Below are 22,283 nucleotides of genomic sequence, written 5' to 3' on the forward strand. Positions count from 1 at the left end.
GTTCTTCAAAAGGCAGCATTCTAGTCATTTTGCTGTGAGTTTGGACACCCAATGACAACCCCCTGACTTCCTCAGGGGGTTGTCGCTGCCGTCCCCCCGCAGACCATTTTTTCATAAAATTACAGAGTTCTCCGTAATTAACGGCACTACCCAAGCCCCAGTTGCTATAGACTGCATGTCTACCGTCACAGTCCTCTTCCTCTGTGCTCCTGTCTCTTCCAAGGGGGGTGTTCTTTGTAACAAGCCTACAGGCTCATGCCCGACTTCTCGGGAGCACACTCCTTCCTCCGTAGAATGGGTTGAACCAGTGCCATCTTGAGACTGGTGAGTAGCTGTTACCTTAATTTTTGTCCCCACCGGCGATTGTTGAAGCTTGGGGATTGCTGAAAAAGGATCCGAGGCTGTTTCAAGTCATTTAGGCCCCAATTCTTCTACGCTTCAAAACTGTATTTTCTTTTGTAACTGAGACTTAAGTTTTTTTTAACATTAGCAGCCATAATGGCTCAACAAAATATCAAACTAAAAATTAAAGTTTTAAAATTAAAAATAAAGGGTTAAAAAATGGGTACTTAAAAGTCTGACCAGAGAGGGCAGGGATTACATGTCTAGTTTCTACGCCATCTTGCCATGCCCCCCTAGTCTTCATTTTATCAAGGACATCTACAAGAGGTAAGTCTTAAGAAAGCTGTCTCTATCTTCAAGGACCCTCACCAGCCAGGCCATGTCCTGTTTGCACTGCTACCATCAGGAAGGAGGTAGAGGAGCCTGAAAACAAACACCCAATGATACAAAAACAGCTTCTTCTGCTCTGCCATCAGATTTCTGAATGGACAATGAACCACAGACACTACCTCACTTATTCTTCTTTTGCACTCCTTTATTTATTTTTAAAATGTATTAAAGCAATATTTTGCAATGCTGTTGAAAAACTACAAATATTGTGACATGCTCTCACATCACATTGATTAGCCATAAGAAAGAGTGGAAATGCAGAGGACTGAAGAGCAAGGTCATCAAGGAATCAGGCATCATCAGAATGGTCTGAGTCAGAGTGGAAAGGCTTTGTCAAGAAGAGGTGGTGGTGCAGGAGCTGAATTAAGTAAGGGCCACCCCGTCAAGGAACAAAAAGCATTCAGCAGGTGGGCACAGGTAAGGGCAAGTTTTATATACTGTATCATATATTTTTTGTCCTCTAGTCATAAGAAGTGGGAATGGCAGATAAGGAAAGGGAACGCTCCTCTTGCAAAATGTGGGTCGTCAGGGAAGCCAGCAGTATCTTTAATGACTTCACCTGTGAGAAGTACATCCAGCTGCAGCTCCTGACACACGGAGTTAAGGAATTGGAGCTTGAGTTGGATGAACTCTGGATCATTCGGGAGGCAGAGGCTGTCAGAGAGCAGCAGCAATCATCAAGGATCCACTCCACCCAGCACACGCTCTGTTCTCACTGTTGCCATCAGGAAGGAGGTATAGATGCCACAAGATTCGCACCAGCAGGTTCAGGAACAGTTGCTATCCCTTCACTATCAGACTCCTCAACAACAAAATGAAATCAGGGACTCCAACTTTTGCACTTTATTGATTTTTTAAAAAATTACCTCTGTATTGCACAGTTTGTTTACATCCGTTATCTGTTTACAGTTCTTTATTTGTTTACATGTATACAGTGTGTTTATTTTTACACTACCAATAAGTGGTAATTCAGCCTTGCTCACAGAAAAAAGAATCTCAGGGTTGTATATGTATGTATTCTGATAATAAATCTGAAATCTGATGGACAGGAGTTACAAGGAAGTTATCACACCTAGGAGGCGGGAAGAGGGTGATAGGAGAGGGAAAGGGAACAGGCAGGGCACCCCTGTGGCCATTCCCCTCAATAACAAGTATACCATTTTGGATACTGTTGTGGGGGTAACAACAGAGAACAAACCATGGCGAACAGGTCTCTGGCAAGCAGTCTGCTCTTGTGGATAAGAAGGGTGGGAAGAAGGTGACCTGCAGTGATACAGGATTGCATAGTTAGGGAAGCAGATTAGAGGTTCTGTGGAAGGGATTAAGAATCTTGAATGGTGTGTTGCCAACCTAGTGCCAGGGTCCAAGATATCTTGGACCAAGTTCATGGCATTCTCAGGAGGGAGGGTAAGCAGCCAGATGTTGTGGTCCATGTAGAGACCAATGACATGGATAGGAAGGGTGAGGAGGTCTTGCAAGGAAAGTTCAGGGATTTAGGTGCTAGTTTAAAGGACTGAACTGTCAGGCTAGTGATCTTAGTATTTCTGCCAGTGAGGTTATAAATATGAGGATAATGAGGCCTGACCTGTGGCTAAGGACATGGTATAGGAGGGTGGGCTTCAGGTTTCTGGATCATCGGACTCTCTTCTAGGGAAGTTGGGACCTATTCCGACAGGATGGTTTGCATCTGAACTGGAGGGGGGGGGGGGCTAATATCCTTGTGTGAAGGTTTGCTAGTGCTGCTTCAGGGGAGTATAAAGAGTTTAAACTAGATTTACAGGAGAATGGGAACCAGAGTACCAGAGCAGAAAGAGGAGTGGAGGAGGGAAAAGATGATGTGAAAATTGCAAGTAATGTCAGAAGTCAATGGATTGTACGTGGTGGAAATGTTGTCAGGTGCATCTATTTCAATGCAAGTTGAAGGAAGTGCAGATGAGCTTGGACCGTGGATCATCGCATGAAATTATGACATTGTGGCCATCAGTGAAACTTGGTTGCAAGACTGGCAGTTCAATGTTCCGGGCTTCCATTGCTTCGGATGCGACAAAATAGGGAGGGATGAAAGGGGGTGGAGTGGCAATGCTCTTTAGGAAAAATATCACAGCTGTGCTCAGACAGGACAGACCAGATGACTTGTCTACTGAGGCTATATGGGTAGAGTTGAGGAATGACCACACTCATTGTAGACCGCCCTATAGTCAACAAGAATTGGCAGAGCAAATTTGTAGAAAGATTGCAGACAGCTGCAGGATAAAAGATTGTGATAGTAGAAGATTTTAACTTTCCACAAACTGACTGGGATTCCCATTCTATAAAAGTTCTGGATGGCTGTGAATTTGTCAAATATGTTCAGGAAAGATTTCTAAATCAATATATAGAGGTATCAACTAGAGAGAGAGTGCAATACTGGATCTCCTATTAGGGAACAAGGATAGGTGTCTGAAGAATGTGTAGGGGAACATTTTGTGTCCAGTGATCATAAGGCTACTAGTTTCAAATTTATTATGGAGAAGGATTGGTCTGGGCCTCAGGTTGTGATTCTAAATTGAAGAATGGCTAATTTTGAGGAAATGAGAAAGGATCTCGAATGTGTGGATTGGGATAAGTTGTTTTCCAGCAGGATGTGTGAGGTAAGTGGAATAACTTCAAAGGTGAAATTTTGAGAGTACAGAGTTTGTATATTCCTGTCAGGATTAAAGGCAAGGTTAACAGGCTTAGGGAACCTTGGCTTTTGAGGGATATTGGGGATCTGGTTTGGAAGAAGAGAGAGGTGTATAACAGGTATAGGCGACACAGAGCGAATGAGTATTTGAAGAGTACAAATATTGCAAGAAACTGAAGAAAGAAATCATGAAGGATAAAGAAGACATGAGGTTGCTTTGGAAGACAATGTGAAGGATAATCCTACCTGTTTATACAGGTATATTAAGAGCAAAAGGATAGAAAGGGACAAAATTATCTTCTTGAAGATCAGATTGCTTGAATTGTATAGAACCAAAAGAGATGGGAGAGGTTAAATAGGTTGTTTTGGATCAATATTCAGTTACGAAACTGGCACAGAGATGAGGAAAGCAAGTAAAACAAGCAGTGAGGTCATGGAACCTATACAGATTAAATGGGAAGAGGTGTTTGCTGTCTTAAAGCATATAAGGGTGGATTAATCCCCAGGTTTGGAAAAGATATTACCTCGGACCTTGAGGGAGGCTAGTGGAGAAGATGTAATGGCTCTAGCAGAAATATTTAAAATGTCCTTACCCATGGATTTGGTGCCAGAGGATTGGAGGGTAGCTCATGTTGTAACATTGTTTAAAAAAAACTCTCAAAGTTACCCTGATGTCAATAGTAGGTAAATTATTGGAAGATATTCTAAGAGATTGAATATACAAGTATTTGGATAGCCAGGACTGATGAGGAATAGTCAACATGGCTTTGTGTGTGGAAGGAGGTCATGTTTAACCAATCTTGTAGAGTTTTTCAAAGTTACCAAGAAAGTTGATGAGGGATTTTGTCAACATGGAATTTTTACAAGGTCCCACAAGGGTGGGGGTAATCAGGAAGGTTCAGACCCTTGGTAAACTAGACTTGACATTTGGGAGAAGCCAGAGTAACAGTGGATGATTGCTTCTCAAACTGGATGCCTGTGACTAGTGATGTGCCTCAGGGATCGTGCTCGAACCATTGTTATTGTCATCTATATCAATGATCTGGATGATAAATTGGATCAGCATGTTTGCAGATGAAAATAAGATTGGAAGTGTTGTGGACAGTTTAGAAAGTTTTCAAAGCTTGCAGAGGGAACTGGACCAGCTGGAAAAATGTGCTGAAATATGGCAGATAGAATTTAATGCAGACAAGTGTGAGGTGTTGTATTTTGGAAGCACAAAGCAAGAAAGGACATACACTGGTATGGAAGGGCACTGAGGAGTGCAGTAGAATAGAGGAATCTGGGAATGCAGTTACCTAATTCCCTGAAAGTGATATCACCATATATAGAGTTGTAAAGAGCTTTTGGCATATTGGTCTTTAGAAATCAAAGTATTGAGAATAGGAGTTTATTAGGGTGTTGCCTGGACTTCAGGAAGGGAGTTGCAGGGAAAGGTTAAGCAGATTAGGACTTTCTTTCCTGGAGCATAGAAGAATGCGGGGAGATTTGATAGAAATATTTAAAATGATGAGGGGGAATAGACAGAGTAAATGTAAATAGGCTTTTTCCACTGAGGGTAGGTGAGATACAAACCAGAGTACATGGGTTAAGGGTGAAAGGAGACTTTCTGACATTTCCTGCTTCTGGCTTATTCCTTGAAGAAGGACTCAGGCCTGAAACATCAGCTATACATCTTTGTCTCCAATTGACACTGAGTTCCTCCAGAATTTTGGTGTGCTTTTAGTACAATCACTGTGGCTGCAGAATTTTGTGTTTCAGGAAAGGCGAAAAGCTCAACGGGAAAATCTTCACACAGTGAGTGATGAGTCTGGAACGATGTACCAGCTGAAGTGGTGAATGCAGGCTCAATTTTAACATTTAAGAAGAATTTCAACTGGTACATGGATGGGAGAGGTATGGGGGGCTATGGACTGGGTGGAGGACTGTGAGGCTTGGCAGAAAAATGATAAGGCACAGACTAGAAGGGCTGAATGGGCTGGTTTCTGTTCTGCAATGTTCTATGGCTCTATGGTGTACATTTAAGGTGACAGAAGGAAAGTTTAAAGAAATTTTACAAAGCGATTTTTAAAATTTTTTTAAATTTTTAAATTTTTTTTAAACACTGTGTCGTAATTGCCTGAAATGAACCTGCAGGGTAAGTGCTGGAAGCAAGTATAACAGCAACACCAAGGAGGCTTTTAGACAGAAAAATAAACAGGCCGACAAAATCAGAATTTATTTTCATGAAATTTGGTGTTTAGTGGCAGCATCATAGTGGAAACATTCATATTATAACATTCCTACAACATCGCTATAAATAAAAAAAAATAATAGTGCACAAAAAGTAAGGCAGTGTCTTTGGTTCATTGATTATTCAGGAATCTGATGGCAGTAGGGAAGAAGCTGTCCTTGTGCCGTTGACTGCTCGTTTTTAGGCTCCGGCATCTTTTTCCCAATGGTATCAGAGTGAAGAGTGTGTGGTGGGGGTCTTTGAGGATAGAGACTGTGTGGTAAACTACAGTAATGCTGTGATTAGCTACTGCCAGCTGGACACGCCTCCCGAGATCAATCTACCCACAATGCTTTGAATGCTCCCCATTCATTCTGCCAGGATCAGTCAATAGGGCTGGCTGCTACTCCAGTCTATAGTGTAATGGATTTATGTTAACCTTTAATGTTAAACTATATTTCTTTTATAAATATGTCTTAGAAAATTATAGAGATAGAATATAGGGTTGGTACAGAACCACATATAGGTCACAGCACATTTATAGTGAACCATTATTTTCAGAGAAAAAAAGTTAATTCTCAGAGTGGACATGCTTTGAACAGACAGAGCTAATGGATTTCAAGTGGGTCTTAATTATTCAAGAACTGCCGAGGAAGCCGTCTGTTTTTAATCAAAGCCTCATGAACAGAGATGAGATCAGAGGTTGTTAGGGAATGGTTTTGAAAAAGGAACAGAATTTTGGTAGAAATAAAACTGAAGGTCAAGTGGTTTCCAAGAATTGGGACTCACCTCAGTGATGATATAACAGTCACATGATTTGGATAATATATTATCGAATTCAGACATGTTGTTTTCCGTTTTGGAACAGTTCAGTTTGCAGTTCACAGAAGTCAAAACCTTGTGACATACAGGGGTTGAAACCTTGTGAAAAACAGGGTTGAGTTACAGTAACCAGAATTGGTGCTATTTGTAGTGTGTTACTCCTAGAAAAAGGGGAAAACAAAATCTATGCCTTTTGAATTAATGAAGACCATTTTGCTGTCTCTTTGGAAAAGAGGACAGAATACTCCTAGGTCTATTTTTGTGTTTGGACACTTTGTTTAACCCCTGTCTGGGTTTGTGAATTCATTGTGAAAGAAAATAGCCACATTTGCTGTCTTTGAGAGCAGATTCTTTGAGTGGAAAACATAATTGTGAGTAAAAGAGGCCTGAAGATATAATGTTTAAAACCACTTTATAATTATTTCTGAATTGAGAATTTAAGATCTTCAAATAAGACCAAAATAGTGCTGAACTTTTAAAGATTTACCTTTCGGAGTGGGACTTTGAATTTTATACACACACATATTTACATTTGCGCATAATGGGGTTAAGTAAGTAAGGCCCAGTGTGGGCCAAGTGAAATTGTTCAAACTTTTCAGATATGGAAGAGATGAAAAAGGATGTGTTGTTGCTTATTGCTAAAGAGTTCAAACTTATAGAGGTACAAGTGTCAATAGTGATTCGGAAAATTATGGGTGACTACTATGTAAAAGAGGGTAATTTTGATAAGAGTAGATTGCTTAAACAGCAGTTAAAGCTGATAAAGCAGGAATTAGAGAGAGAGAATGAAAGTTGGAAGGAGAGAGATATAAAAACAAATTAGAGGAAGCTGAAAGACACAGGCAGTTTGAGGTAGAGTTAGAACAAAGAGAATTTGAGAGAGAAATTGAGATTTTGAAAAATTTCAGCTAAAGTTACAGATGTGTTAAATCCAGACCTTAAATTAAAGCCCAGTGCAACTTTTCAAAAGGGACAAAATTCTGCTACATTGGTAGACATGTGAAATATGTGCCCAAAATACCTTTTCAAAAGGGTGACATGAAGTACCAAAATAAGGTAGAAAATGGATGGGGAAAATATTTTGGTTCATTTTGTAATTATTGTAAGAGAGCTGGATATGGGGTAGCTAATTGTTTTTTCTTGAAGAGTAAGAGAACAGGAAATAGCACCAGATGGTGGTATTAAAAGAGGTGAGATACATGGGAGTGGAAAAGGAATTGCTGGTAAAATTAGGAAGGAATTTCAATCTTTTGCGTTAGGAGATAAGGTTGTCTCTTCAATAAAGTATCCAATTAAGGTTGAAGCTGAAAGGGGTACTATTGCCAGCGAGATTGTTGAACAAACTAATTTAAAGATTAAAAATCTTGCCAGTGAAGAAAATGTTGTACAAAGTGATTTAAAAGCTTGTGAGAGGCAGCAGCAGAGCCAGAAAGAAATAAGTTGTCAGGTGCAGAAAGCAAACAGATTGTGAGAGAAACTGTGAATCAACAGTCACTTTAAATGTTTCTTTGTTAAGTCAGAATTCTGATTTAACGCTGAGTAGTGACAGTGAACAGCAGATGGAAAAGGATTTTTCAGAACACCGAGCAAAACAAAGTGAAGTTAGAGAGAAAGCACATTCTGGTGAAGAAGTTAAGAAAGTGCCAGTTAGATATTATGTCAAAGGAGGTTTATTAATGAGAAAATATAGGTTACGTGAGATTATTGTTAATGAAGAATGGGCAGTGGTTCACCAGGTTGTAGTTCCTAATGCATGTAGAGGTGAATATGGCTCACAAAACACTTTTAGGTGAGCGTCTTAAGGTAAAGGAAACTAGCTACAAAATTATGAAGCAATTCTACTGGCCTAATTTAAGAAATGATGTTAAGAGATTTTGCAAGATTTGTCAAACTTAGGAAACCTAATGAAAGTCCCACAGTGGTACCTTTAAAATCTGTTTTTGGAGAATTTGTCTCTAAAGTAATTGTGGACTGTGTTGGTCCAATGCCCAAAAACAAAAGCTGGAAATGACTATATGTTTACCACTATGTGTGCCGTTTACAGAAGCAGTGTCTGGGGCTCGAGAAGAAATTTTCAGTTTGTTTGGTCTGCCTAAAGAAATCAAATCAGATCAAGGAGAGAATCTTGCGTCGCGTGTATTCCAGCAGTTAGTTTATAAACTGGGAGCTAAAGAAATTGCATTTTTTGCCTATCACCCAGAATCTCAGGGAGATTTGGAGAGGTTCCATTCAACTTTGAAAATATGATGAGAACTTATTATTGTGAAAATGATAAGAATTGGGATGAAGGTGTTCATTTACTTTTCTTTGAAGCAAGAAAATTATTACTTAGATATCCAGTTAGGAAACCTTTAATGTTGTTAAAAGATCAGTCTGTGCTGTTGAATTTGTTGGATTATGTTTCAAAGTAAAGATTGCTAGGAAATTAAATTTGTAAGGTAATTGTAGAGAATTTAAAGATGGCTAAAGATAAAATGGAAGTCTGGAATGACAGGAAAGCAAGTCAGAGTAGCTTTGAACCAGTTCTCAACAATGTTTAATCATCTTCTTCTTTGGCTTGGCTTCGCGGACGAAGATTTATGGAGGGGGTAAATGTCCACGTCAGCTGCAGGCTCGTTTGTGGCTGACAAGTCCGATGCGGGACAGGCAGACACGGTTGCAGGGGAAAATTGATTGGTTGGGGTTGGGTGTTGGGTTTTTCCTCCTTTGCCTTTTGTCAGTGAGGTGGGCTCTGCGGTCTTCTTCAAAGGAGGTTGCTGCCCGCCGAACTGTGAGGCGCCAAGATGCACGGTTTGAGGCAACACACAAGACTCTTGTAAGAGTCATTTTAAAGAAAAGCTGCTTGGTGGATTTTTGAAGGCCAATTTTAATTTAGCTAAGAGTGAATTTTGTCATGCTCAGTTAAGTTATCTTGGTTATGGTATTGGCCAAGGAGAATTGGAGGATGTTCAGGTTAAAATTCAGACAATTTCTGAATTACTTAAGCTCATGGTTAAGAAAGTTATTAGGAGATTTTCCAGAATGGTTGGATGTTATGGGAAATTCTGTGAAAGCTTTGTTGACAATTGCTCTTCAACTTGACTAATAAAATTTAAAAGACAAGTGAGAAGTTAATTTGGAAAAGAAGCATTTGACAAACTGAAAGACATGATGTGTCATAAACCTGTGCTTAAAATGCAGCTATTGCTGTATTATTAAAAAATATGACTATGATGGTATTGAAAATCCAGTGGCTTATATATATATCCAAGATATTCAAGAAACACTCAAGAATTATTCTGTTATTGGAAAATAATTATTGTCTCTTGTATTAGCTCTGCCACATTTTGAAATATATGTCTACATTGCTGTGGGGTTAAGCATTGTTTACACGGACCATAATTTTAGAGCAAGATTAAAAATAAATAGATGATTATTGAACTGGAGTCTAATTTTGCAAGAGTATGTCTTAGGTATGAGACATTGTCATTGCTTACCTAGATGTTGAATTTGTAAGTTTCTGCTCTATTTGTTTGTATTATATATTGGTGTGAAGTATATTAAAAGAAAATGGTAGATTGCAGTTTTAAAATTTTGAACTTTTTAGAAGTTCAAAATTTTCTGTGTGGGAAGGTGGTGTGATGGATTTATATAACCATTTACGGAGCGGAAATAGGCCATGTTGGCCTTTCGAGTCCGCACCGGTTCACTGATTTTGTGCGCCCTCTTTAGGCATTGGTCCTGGTAGACCTTCATTCAATAACGATGGGCGAATTCAATACAGGTGGAATCAGTCGTAGAATGGACGTTTTCATTTTAGTAGAAGGCATACGAAAACCGTAAAATGCCAAGCAACTATTTGGTTCTCATAGGAATCCTGTGTCCTTGATTTTTGATGCACAGAAAGTAATATATCCAATTACAATAAGCAATTGATATGTTTATTGCAAAGGAGTTGAATTAGGAAACTAAAATTCCTGTATCAGTCCTTCAGGGCTGTTAATCTTTAATTTAATATTAAACTTTTTTAATAAAAATGTGTTAGTAAAATAAATTATAGAGTTAAAACATTATGTCTGTATTCTTAGTAAGTCAACTGTAGGTTGGGATAGGGTCACACATAAGTCACAGCACATTTATAGAGAACCATTGTTTTCTGAGAAGAGTGTTCATTCTCGGAGTCAATTATTCAAGAACTGCTGAGGAAGCCATCTGTTTTTAATCAAAGCTGCTTAAGCCTCTTGAACAGAGATGAGGTCAGAGGATGTTATGGAATGGTTTTGGAAAAGGAACAGAATTTTGGTAGAAATAAAACTGATGGTCATTTGTTTCTAAGAATTGGGAATCACCTGAGTGATGATGTAATGGACACATGACTTTGTTTTCAGTTTTCAAACAGTTCAGCTTGGAGTACACAGAAGTCAAAACCTTGTGAAAGACATGGTTGAGTTACAGTAACTAAAATTGGTGCTGTTTGTTGTGTGTTACTCCTAGAAGAAGGGGAACACCGAATCTGTGCCTTTTGAATTAATAAAGACTGTTTTGCTGTCCGTCTGGAAAAGAGGACAGAATTCTTCAGGGTCTATTTCTGTGTTTGGTTTGTGACTTCATCGTGGAAGAAAATAGCCACATTCTTTGAGGAGAGGGCAGATTTGTGAGTAAAAGAGGCCTGAAGATCTCAAGTTTAAAACTACTTTATAATTATTTCTGAACTGAGAATTTAAGTCTTTGAAATAAGACTAAAATGATGCTGAACTTTCACTGACCCACTGTGAAAAGTCCATTTTTAAATTTTACACACACACACACACACATTTACATTAAGTAAGAAATAATAATAGAAACTACTATTTTGAATTTGCCATTGTCTGGTGAATTTTCCATTGCTGTTCCTGTAATTGAAAATTAAGGTAATTGAAAGGGTTGTTAGAGCGTAACAATAGTCAATAAAAACCTATTAGTTTCTCAACTTCAGTTTTTTGTGGTAATTGATGATGCATTAATTTTATTGATTTCAATTTTTCAAGAAAGATGGAGCAATACCTGAAGCCCGATTAAACTCAACGTAGACCTTTGATCACCTGATGCTCTAAAAATGTTCGAACTCTGGCTATGCTGCTTTGAGGACTTCCTGACGGTGACCGTGAATGTTATTAACATGAATGAGGACAGACTGAAACTCCTCTTCTCACGTGTCAGACCCCAGGTCTTCCCAGTGATGCAGAATTGTACATGGAGGCCATGAACACTCTGAAGGGCCAGTAGTTTAGAAGGGTAAAGGAGGTCTACACCCAGAGGCTGCAGCTCAGTGAGTCGAGCACCTACTGTCCATCTGCAGGGCATGCAATTTCAAAGCTATGTTGGCTGACCAGAATGCAGAGGATCTTATTTAGGATGCTTATGTGGCCGGCGCCGCTCACATAAGGCAGTGACTCCTGGAGCAGAAGGTACTTGATCTGCAAGGGGTGGTTGAACTAACAGAGACACTGGAGGTGGCCCCCTAAAACTGGGATGACTACTCTGTTGCCTTGTGGGTACTGCCATCTTGGGATGGGTGATTGTCCCACGCCATGAGTGACTAGTTGCAGGCATCATCACACTCCTCTTGTGACCTGTCCTTGGCTGCTGTGGCAGATAATTGCCCCCAAATGATACTTCTACAGGCAGGGCAAGCACCCGAGGAAACTGTGCTCCAGGTGTGGGAAAAGAGGAAATTACTCAAATGTTGGCCAGTCTAAACTGCCCACAAAACCGAGCAGTGCCACATGTGGACAGTCACTACTCCAGACAGCGTGATTGGTGCCAGCTTCTCTGTGGACCAGTGACGCCATGTGCAAGTCATGGGGGCTGCCATCTTGGGACCAAGCACCTGAGCAACTCGGGTCCTCCACAGATTCAGACAGGAAATCTACACTGGCCTCCATCACCCTAGACCAAAGTAGACCACATGAACTCTCCAGATCCATGATGGACATCCAGGTAAATGGGCATATAATGAACTGTTTATTTTATAGCGGGAGTATGGAAAGCTTCATTCATCCCGATACTGCTAAGCACCTATCCCTCGAAGTACAGCCATAAGATCTCACGTGTCCGAATCCCATATGGCAGACGTCCACATGTCCTGTGTAGTGACTTTGACCGTTAAAGGCACAGTCTGCAAACACTTCAGGTTCCTCGTCATGCCGCAGCTCTGCGCCTCTTTGCTGCTGGGGCTGGACTTCCAGTGCCAGTTACATTGGAATTTGATGAGCCTCATCCCCTCCCACGCCATCTGCAATGAAAAGTTCCTAGACAACCCTCAGGGTCACCCCTCCACCACTATCCAAACCTGTGATACTGTGTCGCAGACAAAGCATTTATCAAATTGGAGCTTCAGCAGTTGTTGAGTGAGGGCCCAAATGGTCGTAGTGAAAAACATGGGGGGGGGGGGGGGGAAAGAACAGAATGGTCATTGATTATAAATATTGTCTGGCTATAATCTAACAATCCACATGTGATTAAAGTGCACATTCCAGATTTTATTCAAGATTATTTGTATATATATATTGTGGTTTGACCACATAGAAATATTTGGGACATAGCTATGATATGTATATTAATGTTTATTACCTTGGATAAAACGACTGCTTGAAGTGTGTAATTCAAGGACGTCACCAGGTGTTGAGTATCTTCTCTGGTGATACTCTGCTAGGCCTCTCATGCAGCCATGTTCAGCTCCTGCTTCTTTTGAAGGCTTGTCCCCTTATGTTTTCTCTTCAGCATATGGAAGGCATGCTCATTTGGATTTAGACTGGGTGACTGACTTAGCAATTCAAGAATTCCTTTTGTTGGTTTAGCAATACGTTTAGGATCATTGTCTTGCTGTAGACTGAAGTGCTGTCCAATGAGTTTGGAGGCATTTGCTCAAACCTGAGCAGGTAAGATGATTCTATGTACCTCAGAATTCATTTTGCTGCTGCCATCAGCAGTTACATCATTGATGAAGATAATTGTACCAGTACCTGTGGCAGCCATACATGCCCAGACCAAAACAACCCATGTTTTACAGATGAAGTGGTATGATTTGGATTTTGGGCAGTTCCTTTATGCCTCCACACTTTACTCTTGCCATCATTCTGATATAGGGTAATCTTGATCTCATCTGCCCACAAGACCTTTCTCCAGAATTCTGCAGGCTCTTTTAAATACTTCTGGGCAAACTGTAATCTGGCCATCCTGTTTCTGTTCATGAAGTCTTCTGTGGACAGTAGTCATTGACACATCCAAACATGGCTCCTGATGAGTGTTTCTGATCCGTTGGACAGGTGTTTGGGGATTTTTCTTCATTATGATGAGAATTCTTCTGTTATCAGCAGTGGGGGTCTTGCTTGGAATACCAGTCCCTTTGCGATTATTGAGCTCACGTGAATGCTCTTTCTTCTTAATGATGTTCCAAACAGTTCATTTAGTAATCCTAAAATTTGGGTGATGTCTCTTACTGTTTTATTCTTGTTTTTCAACATTATAATGGCTTCTTTGCCTTTAATTGGCACAATTCTGGTCCTCATGTTGAAAATGGCAACTACAGACTCCAAACATGATCAAAAGTTTAGAAGCAAGCCTAGCTCTCTTATACCTGTACTAATGAAGTAATTAAACCTCGCTGAGTACTCACAAACACATGTGAAGCCAAATGTCTCAAACATTCTGGTGCACTGACATGAGAGGACTATGTATAAAAAAAATGCTGCAATGCCTACATGTTCAAACCAAAATGCATACAAATAACCTTGAATAAAATCTGGAATGTGAATTTTAATTACATGTGAATAGTTTGATGGCAAATATAAAACTGTGGAGCACATGAGGAAATAAAAGGAAAAGTGTCTTTGTCCCAAACATTATAGAGGGCACTGTATGTAGATAGGAAAGGCTTGGTATTAACCAAATACAGACAAATGGGACAAGCCCAGAAAAGACAACTTGGCCTGCATAAACAATTGGGCCAAAGGGCCTAATACATGACTCTACAACTAATAAACGCGAGTCTATGATTGTCAACATAGGGACAGGGAAAGAGGCTTGAGTCGTCCGGATTCCACATTAGCTGTATGTGGCTCACACGGTAGGTTGTAGCTGAGGAGAAATGGAAGTAAAAATAAATGACTAAAAGCAGGGAAGAGTCTGCATTGACCATATTGCACGTTGTCTCTCAATACTAGAGTGAAAAATTCATGAACTCTACTGGGTCGACTTTAAAGGGATCATGTCTTCACACAAAGGATAAAAAAAAAGAAAGAAATGTCAGGCTTTTTTTCAATCAAGTGACCATTACATGTTTTCTATTCCAGGCTCCTTTTCACAGGCGATATGATCTGGCTGGTGAAAGGGTTAAGAAATGTGAAGACATGGAGTCATACAATGTAGAAACAGGCCTTTCCTGCACCCAGCCTATATTTCTCTCACCCCATCCCATCCATGCCTCTCAAACATTGCAAAAGCACTTGCATCAACCACTTCCTCCAGCTATTTGTTCCATACATTCACTACCCTCTGTGTGGAAAAAAAAGTCACTTCTCAGCTTCGTATTGAATCTCTACCCCCTCACTTTAAACCTATGTATTTTGGTTACTGATTCCGCTACTTTGTGCAAAAACTCTGCATGTTCACTGGATCTATATCTCTCATGATTTTTTTTATCTCTAAGAGATGGTCCTTATTCTCCTGCACTCTAAGGAATAAAGTCCTTGCTTGTTCAACCTCCCCCAATAGCTATACCTATATTGTTGTAAGTCTTTGTTGTACCCTTTCCAGTTCCTGTAGCATAATGACCAAACATGAACAGTGTACAATAAATGGGGCCTCACCAAGGACTTGCACAACTGCAATGCAACTTCCAACTCTGACTAATGAAGGCCAACATGCTGAAAGCCCTTTTGACCACCCTATCTACCTGTGCCTCCACTTACAAGGTACTATGTACTTGTACTCCTTGATCCCTCTGCTCGACGACACTCCTCAGATTCCAATTATTCTCTGTAGGTCCTATCCATTTCTCTGCCCAACCAATCAAGATCATGCTAAAACTTTTGCCCACTGTCTTCACTTCTTACAATAGCAGACACTTTAGTGTCATCCACAAACTTGCCAATTATTGATAAGTCAAATAATCTGCACCTTCTGAATCAGCCTAAAGTGAGGGTCCTTACTCTCATCAACTATCTTTGTCACCTTAAAAAACTCAGTCAAATTGATAAGACATGATCCGGCCCTCTCAAAGCCACTTTGACGGTATAATCTGCCATGACTATCCAAATGTGTACAAGCCCTGTCCCTAAGTATTCTCTCCAATAGTTTCCTTACCACTGATCTTGTATATTTCTTTTAGTCTTCCTTCGCTGTTTTCTAAATTTCCTGATTCTCTGCCCTACCCTTAACCTTTACACATTGAATATTTCTTCTTTCAATATCATACCTTCCTTAAGTGAACATTCTTAGCATCTCCATATTACAGCTAACTGGAGTTTGACCACCTGCTGGGGCCTCCTGTGGATTAGAGTGAGTCTGTACAACTTCTGAAAGGAGGAATAGGAATGTTTCTGGACTTCTCCAATGAAAGTATGTGCATGTAGTAGAGAAGTAAATGAAAAGATACTTCTTGCACTATAAATGAAGACAACAACGTATTTGCAACTCAAAACTGGAGTGATTGTTAAGGATGCCACTAAAGTCATGATCACAAATATGAATTTAGTCATTTCAAATAATTCAAATTAGTAGTGATTTTTTTGATGTCATTGTTGTATTATGTTTTATAGGAGTGCTGATAATATGCAACTTCGCTCGTCCTTCAAGGCACCATTTTTATGTTTTATTATTATTATAATTAATTATTAATACTGCTAACTGTCCAAGACATTGATGAGACCATACTTAAAGAGCTGTGTGGAGTTCTGGTTGCCCAGCAATTGGGCAGATGCCATGAACCAGAACAGGTGCAATAAAGATTCAGAAAGATGCAACCTGGTCTGATGGGTTTGAGATCTAAAAAGAGAGTGGATGGACTGGTGAAGGGGGTTGAGGGATGACCTTATAGAGATATATAAAATTATAAAGGGCAGACAACGTGATTGGTCACAGTCTCTTTCCAAGGGTAGGGGAGCCTAAAACTAGAGGGTATAGGTTTAAAGTGAGATGAAATAGAATTAAAGGAGATTTCAGGGGCAATTTTTTCCCCAGAGGTGCCTATATGGAATGAGCTGGTAAGAGGAAGCAGTAAGAAGTGGGGTTGAAAATACAGATACATAGGTTTGGAGGGGAAAGGGCCAAAAGCAGTGAAATGAGATTTGCTCAGGAAGGCAATTTGATCAGCATGGACAAGTTGGGCTATAGGCCTAATTCCAAACTCTAGGACTGGTTTGAAAAGCTAAATCATAAGGTGCTGTCTGTAAATGAAACAATCATTGTACCCCATCACTAGCTAACATATTCACTTCATTTGTTACCTGAACAATATTGCAATGTTATTAAAACACAATTTGTACTGAGAAATATTTCTTTATACACAGATTAAATCATAAATTTGTTCAAAACCATTTCAACTGCTTATAATGAAAATTTAAAGTCATTATTTCACTATAAATTGGGGTATATGACTTGCAGTTGAAACACAAAAATAAAACTGAATGTAACTTTTGACATTAACATGTTGGACTTTCTCATGCTTATTCATTTAGGTTAGATTTGCCAAACATCTTTATTTGAATGGATTTACCTCTTCAACTTTCACCGTTGTCTGCATCTCCTTGTCAGCTTGCGGCATCTTTATGTTTTCACCCTCTGCTCGATTATTGGAACAGTAATGGTTATCTGCGATAGTAATCTCTTCATTTTCCTCTGCCTCCAGCAGGCTCTGGTTAAAACGCAGGGAACCTTTCAGAATGTCTTTAATCTGTTTGTGTAGAAGAAATGAATGGTTACATGAGCTGGACACTTTATTAAAGAATGTTGTGGTTTCAAAAATATTATTTTTAGTTGGAACAGTGGAAATTCTGAAGTTCATTTTTTTCTGTGAGAGAGGACCATAGCCAATTATTGTCATGAGGGCTTAAACACTTCCTAGACCAATGAGGTAATTCCCTCATTGCTAAATGCCCCATGTTATTCCACAAATACTAGTCTGTGGAACAGGCCACAATTAATTTTCCATGTCTGGATATCAATCCAAGAATGAAGAAATAATTAATGCTGTAAATCTTAGTCATACAGCTAATTAATTCCTCAGTATAAAACAGCTTTGAAGCAACTGTAGGTGCAACATTGCTACATAATCCATATAAAACCAAATTAGAAATTACACAAACATGGTTACTTTTCTAGATAACTCAGTGCTTATTACAGGTCAGAAGATTTAGATCTTTATCTTATTCAATATTATATCTCTGGAAAAAAATAAATGAGCAAGAAAAGGCTGTGTCTAACTGATGACACTTAAAAAATATAAGCAATAATAGAAAGTTGAGATTTTACACAATATTCCCAAGAAAAGCTTCCAATTTTGGAAACCAGCTGGCCTATTGATATAGGGTCTGACTTCCTTCCGTTTCTCTTCTTCATTCTTAAAGTCAAAGATGCCAGGAGTAGTGACCAATCACAAGCCACCAACTGGAAAAAAATGACAAATCAAACAGGTGGCCAGAACATTATAGCACACTACAGGCCCTTTGGCCCATGATGTTGTGCTGACGTATATAAACCTCACACCCATTGCCTTCTATTTGTCTTGCAATCATGTGCCTGTCCAAATGTCTTTTAAATGTCCCTATTGTACCAGCCTCTATCACCATCCCTGGTAAAGCATTCCAAGCACCCACTACTTTCTGTGTAAAAAAAAAACATACCTTTGATGTCTCCCTTAAACTTTTCTCCCCTCACCTAATACAGATGTCTTCTGGTATTTGCTACTGTTGTCCTGGGAAAAAAGGTGCTGGCTGTCCATCCTATCTATGCCTCTCATAATCTTATGGACCTCTATTAAGTCACCTTTCATCCTTCTTCATTCTAAAGAGAAAAGCCATAGCTCCGTTAACCTTGCTTTAATCTAAGCAACATCCTTACCCTCTCCATAACTTTCACATCCTTCATGTAAAGAAGTGACCAGAACTGAACACAATATTCCAAGTGTGGTCTAACCAGAGTTTTATAGGGCTGCAACATGAGCACTCTTGAACTCTATCCCCCAACCAATGAAGGCCAGCATACCATAAGCCTTCTTAACTATCCTATCAACCTGCGTGACAACCTTGAGAGATGTATGGATTTGGACTCCAAGGTGCCACTGTTCTTCCACACAATTCACAATCCTGCCATTAACTATATACTCAGCCTTCAAGTTCGACCTTCCAAATGCAGCACTTCAAACTTATCTGGATTGAACTCCATCTGGCACTTTTCGCCCAATTCTCTATCCTGTTTTAACTTATGGCCACTTTCTACACTATCCACAGTACCTCCAACCTTCCTGTCATGTGCATACTTACTGAGCTATTGTTCTAATTCTTTGTCCAGGTTGTTCCTAAAGACCACAAAGAACAGTGGTCCCAGAACAGATCCCCTCGGAACTCCTCTTGTCACTGACCTCCAGACAGAATACATTCCATCTACTGCTAGTCTGCTTTCTGTAAGAAAGCCAATTCTGAATCCATACAGCCAAGGTCCCATGCCTCATTACCTTCTGAATATGTCTACCACAGGGGAACTTGTCAAATGCCTCACTAAAATCCATATAGACCACATCTACACCCCCTAACTTCATCAATTTCTTTTGTTGTTTCCTCAAAAAACTCATTCAAACTCATGCGGCATGAACTGCCCTTCACAAAGCCAGGCTGACTACTGCTGCGCAGACTGTAGTTCTCTAAATGCTCGAAAATCTTGTCCCTAAGAATCCTCTCCAATAGTTTGCACACTACTGATGAAAGAGTCACTGGTCTAAAATTCCCAGGATTCTCCCTTTGACAGAATAAACAAGGGGACACATTTTCCATTCTCCAATCATCCAGTACCCCTCCTGTGGTTAGGGAGGATGGAAAGATCATTGCCAACGTTCCCACAATCCCTTCCTTTGCTTCCTGTATTAACTTTGCCTAGTCCCGAGGACTTATCAATCCTAATGTTTTGAAGAAGATCCTGCATGTCCTCTTCCTTAACCTCAACGTGCTCCAGCACATAAGCTTGTTCCATATTGACTTCACATTGACCAAGGTCCCTCTCTCTGGTGAAAAATGAATCAAAGTATTCATTTGGGACCTCCCCTATCTCCTCTGCCTCCAGGCACATGCTGCCTTCTTTATCCTTAAGAGGCCCTACCTTCTCTCTCGTTATCCTTCTATTCTTTACATATGCATAGAATTCCTTTGGGTTTTCCTTAATCCTACTTGCCAAGGCTTTCTTGTGCCCCCTTCTCACTCTCCCAAGTCCTTTCTTCAGTTTAAATTATTGACACAATTCTTTTACTCTTACAATGTCTAAGACCCATGTTAAGTAAAAACAAATGTTTTGAAATACTGTAAGTGATTGAAAAAGTAGATACTGCAAAAAAAAATCAAGACAGAGTAGAAAGCATCAATCAACAGCACAAAAGATTGATCATCCCCTGTGAATCGTATCGGTATCAAATGTTGGATATATGAGCATGTTTTAATAGGCTGTTTAACAAACTGCATTCCTAAATCTCAGAGTTTCAATTGCAATTATGTGACTCACAAGAAACAACTTGTGATAGGATATATTCCAGATATCAAAATTCATTGTTATATCTTAGGCTGGCTCATCTTGAAATTTACATCTTAAGTGGATGAATTTGGCACAAAATACACACTCGTGTTCAACAGTAAATCAGTGTTACACTCTGGAGTTTCAAATTATACTGTCACCGGAGCCTTGGTAATAGCAATACATCAAAAGCACATCAACTGAGGAAACCTATCTTTAATTCTACTGTCCATTTAAAAGGTTGAAATTAACATTTTGGGTTAATCATCCATCATCAGTGTTTCAAATATAAGAAAACAACATGTCTGCACAAGACATTGGTAAGGCCACATTTAGACTACTGTGTACAGATTTAGTTGCCTTACGATAGGAAAAAAAGATGTCATGAAGCTGCAATTGGATCCATGAGGTGTTATCAGCTCTGCAGGGCTTGAATTAGGAGAGGCTGGATAGACTAGAACCTATTTGCTGCAGCATATAAGACTGAGAGGGGAGACTTTATACAAAATTATCAGGGCATAAGATAATCAGGTCAATAGTCACAGTCTTTATCCCAGAGGAGGAACAGGAGGACATAGGTTTAAGGTAAGGTAGAAAAGATTGAATGGGGTCCACAGATGGTGGTGGATATAGAATGAACTGCCATAGGAATTAATGGGTTCACTTATGAGAATTGAAAAACATTTGGGCAGATATCAGAAAGGTTTCAAGGGATATGGGCCAAATGGGTAACTTGGTTGCCTGGATGAGTTTGACTGAAGAGCCCGTTTGCAATACTGTGCAGCTCTATAATTGCAAACAAGTTTTAAGTTGCAGTGGAGGGTTGAGAACAGAGGAAGTGGTGAACTCGCATTGACGCTTCCCCTCATTGGTCAAAGCACTGAGTACAAGAATTGGGATGTCATGTTACAACTGTACAAGTCATTGCTGAGACCACACTTCGAAAGTATCATGTGCAATTTTGGTTACCCAGCTGTAGTAAGGATGACATTAAGTTGCAATGGGTGCAGAAAAAAATTCATGAGCATGTCACTGAGTAAGGGAAGGCTGCATTAGCTGGGACTTGTACAAAATAAAATGTTGCAGTACAGTAACAAGCCCTTCAGCCCATAACATCTGTGTCAAACATGTTGCCCAAATTAAACTAAAACTCTGCTACTTGCTCGTGATAAGTATCCCCTCCCTGTATATTCACATGTCTATCCTAAAGCATCTTCAATACTATATCATATTTACTTCCACCAATACTCCAACATGCAATTCGGATACCTATCACTTTGTGTGGAAAAAAACTTCCCCTGCACATCTTTAAAATCCCTCATTGCACCCCCCCCCCCACCCCACATTTTAAGTGGATGTCACCAAATACTTGACATTTTTACCCTGAGTAAAAGATTCTGGCCGTCTATCTCTGCCTTTCATTATTTTATAACTTTCTCCCCCTCAGCCTCCAGAGAAACCAACCCAAGTTTGTCCAACATCTTCCCGCACCTCATCCCCTCTAATCCAGGCAATATCCTGGTACATCTCTTCTATACACTTTCCAAAGCCTCCACATGCTTCCTGCCATGAGATAACCAGAATTGCACATGATATTCAAAGTGAAGTTTAACCAAAGTTTTATACAGCTGCAATATGACATCCTTCCTTTTATACTTGATGCTGCAACCAATTAAGCCAAGCAAACTATTTTCATGGGGGGCCACTTTGAGAGAGCCATGCAGTTGGACCCTCAGATTCCTCTGCTCATCAACGCTGTTACTAATTCTGCCACTTTCTTTATACATTTGACCTCGCAAAGTGTAGCACCTCACATTTGTACAGATTAAACTCCACCTACCATTTCTCTGCCCCATTTGAAACTGTATACAAGTTCAAATTTATTATTATCATACAATTGTAAGTCCTTGATGTTAAAATATTCACACACATATACAGGTATACGATCCTTTATCTGGAACCCTTGGGGAACAGTGTGTTCTGAATTTTGGATTTTTCCGGATTTCGAAAAGCCAGATTTAATCCACCCAAATTGTGCTGCTGTATCCACCTCCTCCGCCTTCCAATCGCACTGCTGTCTCCCCACCCCTCTTGCCCGCCCAACTCGTGCTGCTGGTCTCT

At 39.8% G+C, this 22,283-nt stretch overlaps 1 protein-coding gene and 1 long non-coding RNA gene across 17 annotated transcripts in view; one reads left to right on the forward strand and one right to left on the reverse strand.

Moving 5' to 3' along the window:
• Positions 1-22,283, reverse strand: part of tbc1d5 (TBC1 domain family, member 5) — a 538,200-nt gene that overhangs the window by 4,030 nt on the left and 511,887 nt on the right. For 15 of the 16 annotated variants that reach the window (XM_069913037.1, XM_069913049.1, XM_069913042.1 and 12 more), the window contains one exon: positions 17,164-17,340. In XM_069913037.1, coding sequence (XP_069769138.1) covers positions 17,164-17,340 — 177 coding nt within the window. Of the gene's footprint in view, positions 1-6,287; positions 6,528-17,163; positions 17,341-22,283 lie in introns of those variants that run through there. The other variant, XM_069913047.1, reaches the window with a different exon arrangement.
• LOC138750972 (uncharacterized) lies at positions 905-16,891 on the forward strand. The gene is made up of 3 exons (XR_011349646.1): positions 905-1,149; positions 11,435-12,386; positions 14,741-16,891. It is a non-coding gene; the product is annotated as an uncharacterized lncRNA (long non-coding RNA).

The sequence above is a fragment of the Narcine bancroftii genome, chromosome 1 (assembly GCF_036971445.1).
Source record: "Narcine bancroftii isolate sNarBan1 chromosome 1, sNarBan1.hap1, whole genome shotgun sequence".
In the NCBI taxonomy this organism is placed as follows: Eukaryota; Metazoa; Chordata; class Chondrichthyes; order Torpediniformes; family Narcinidae; genus Narcine; species Narcine bancroftii.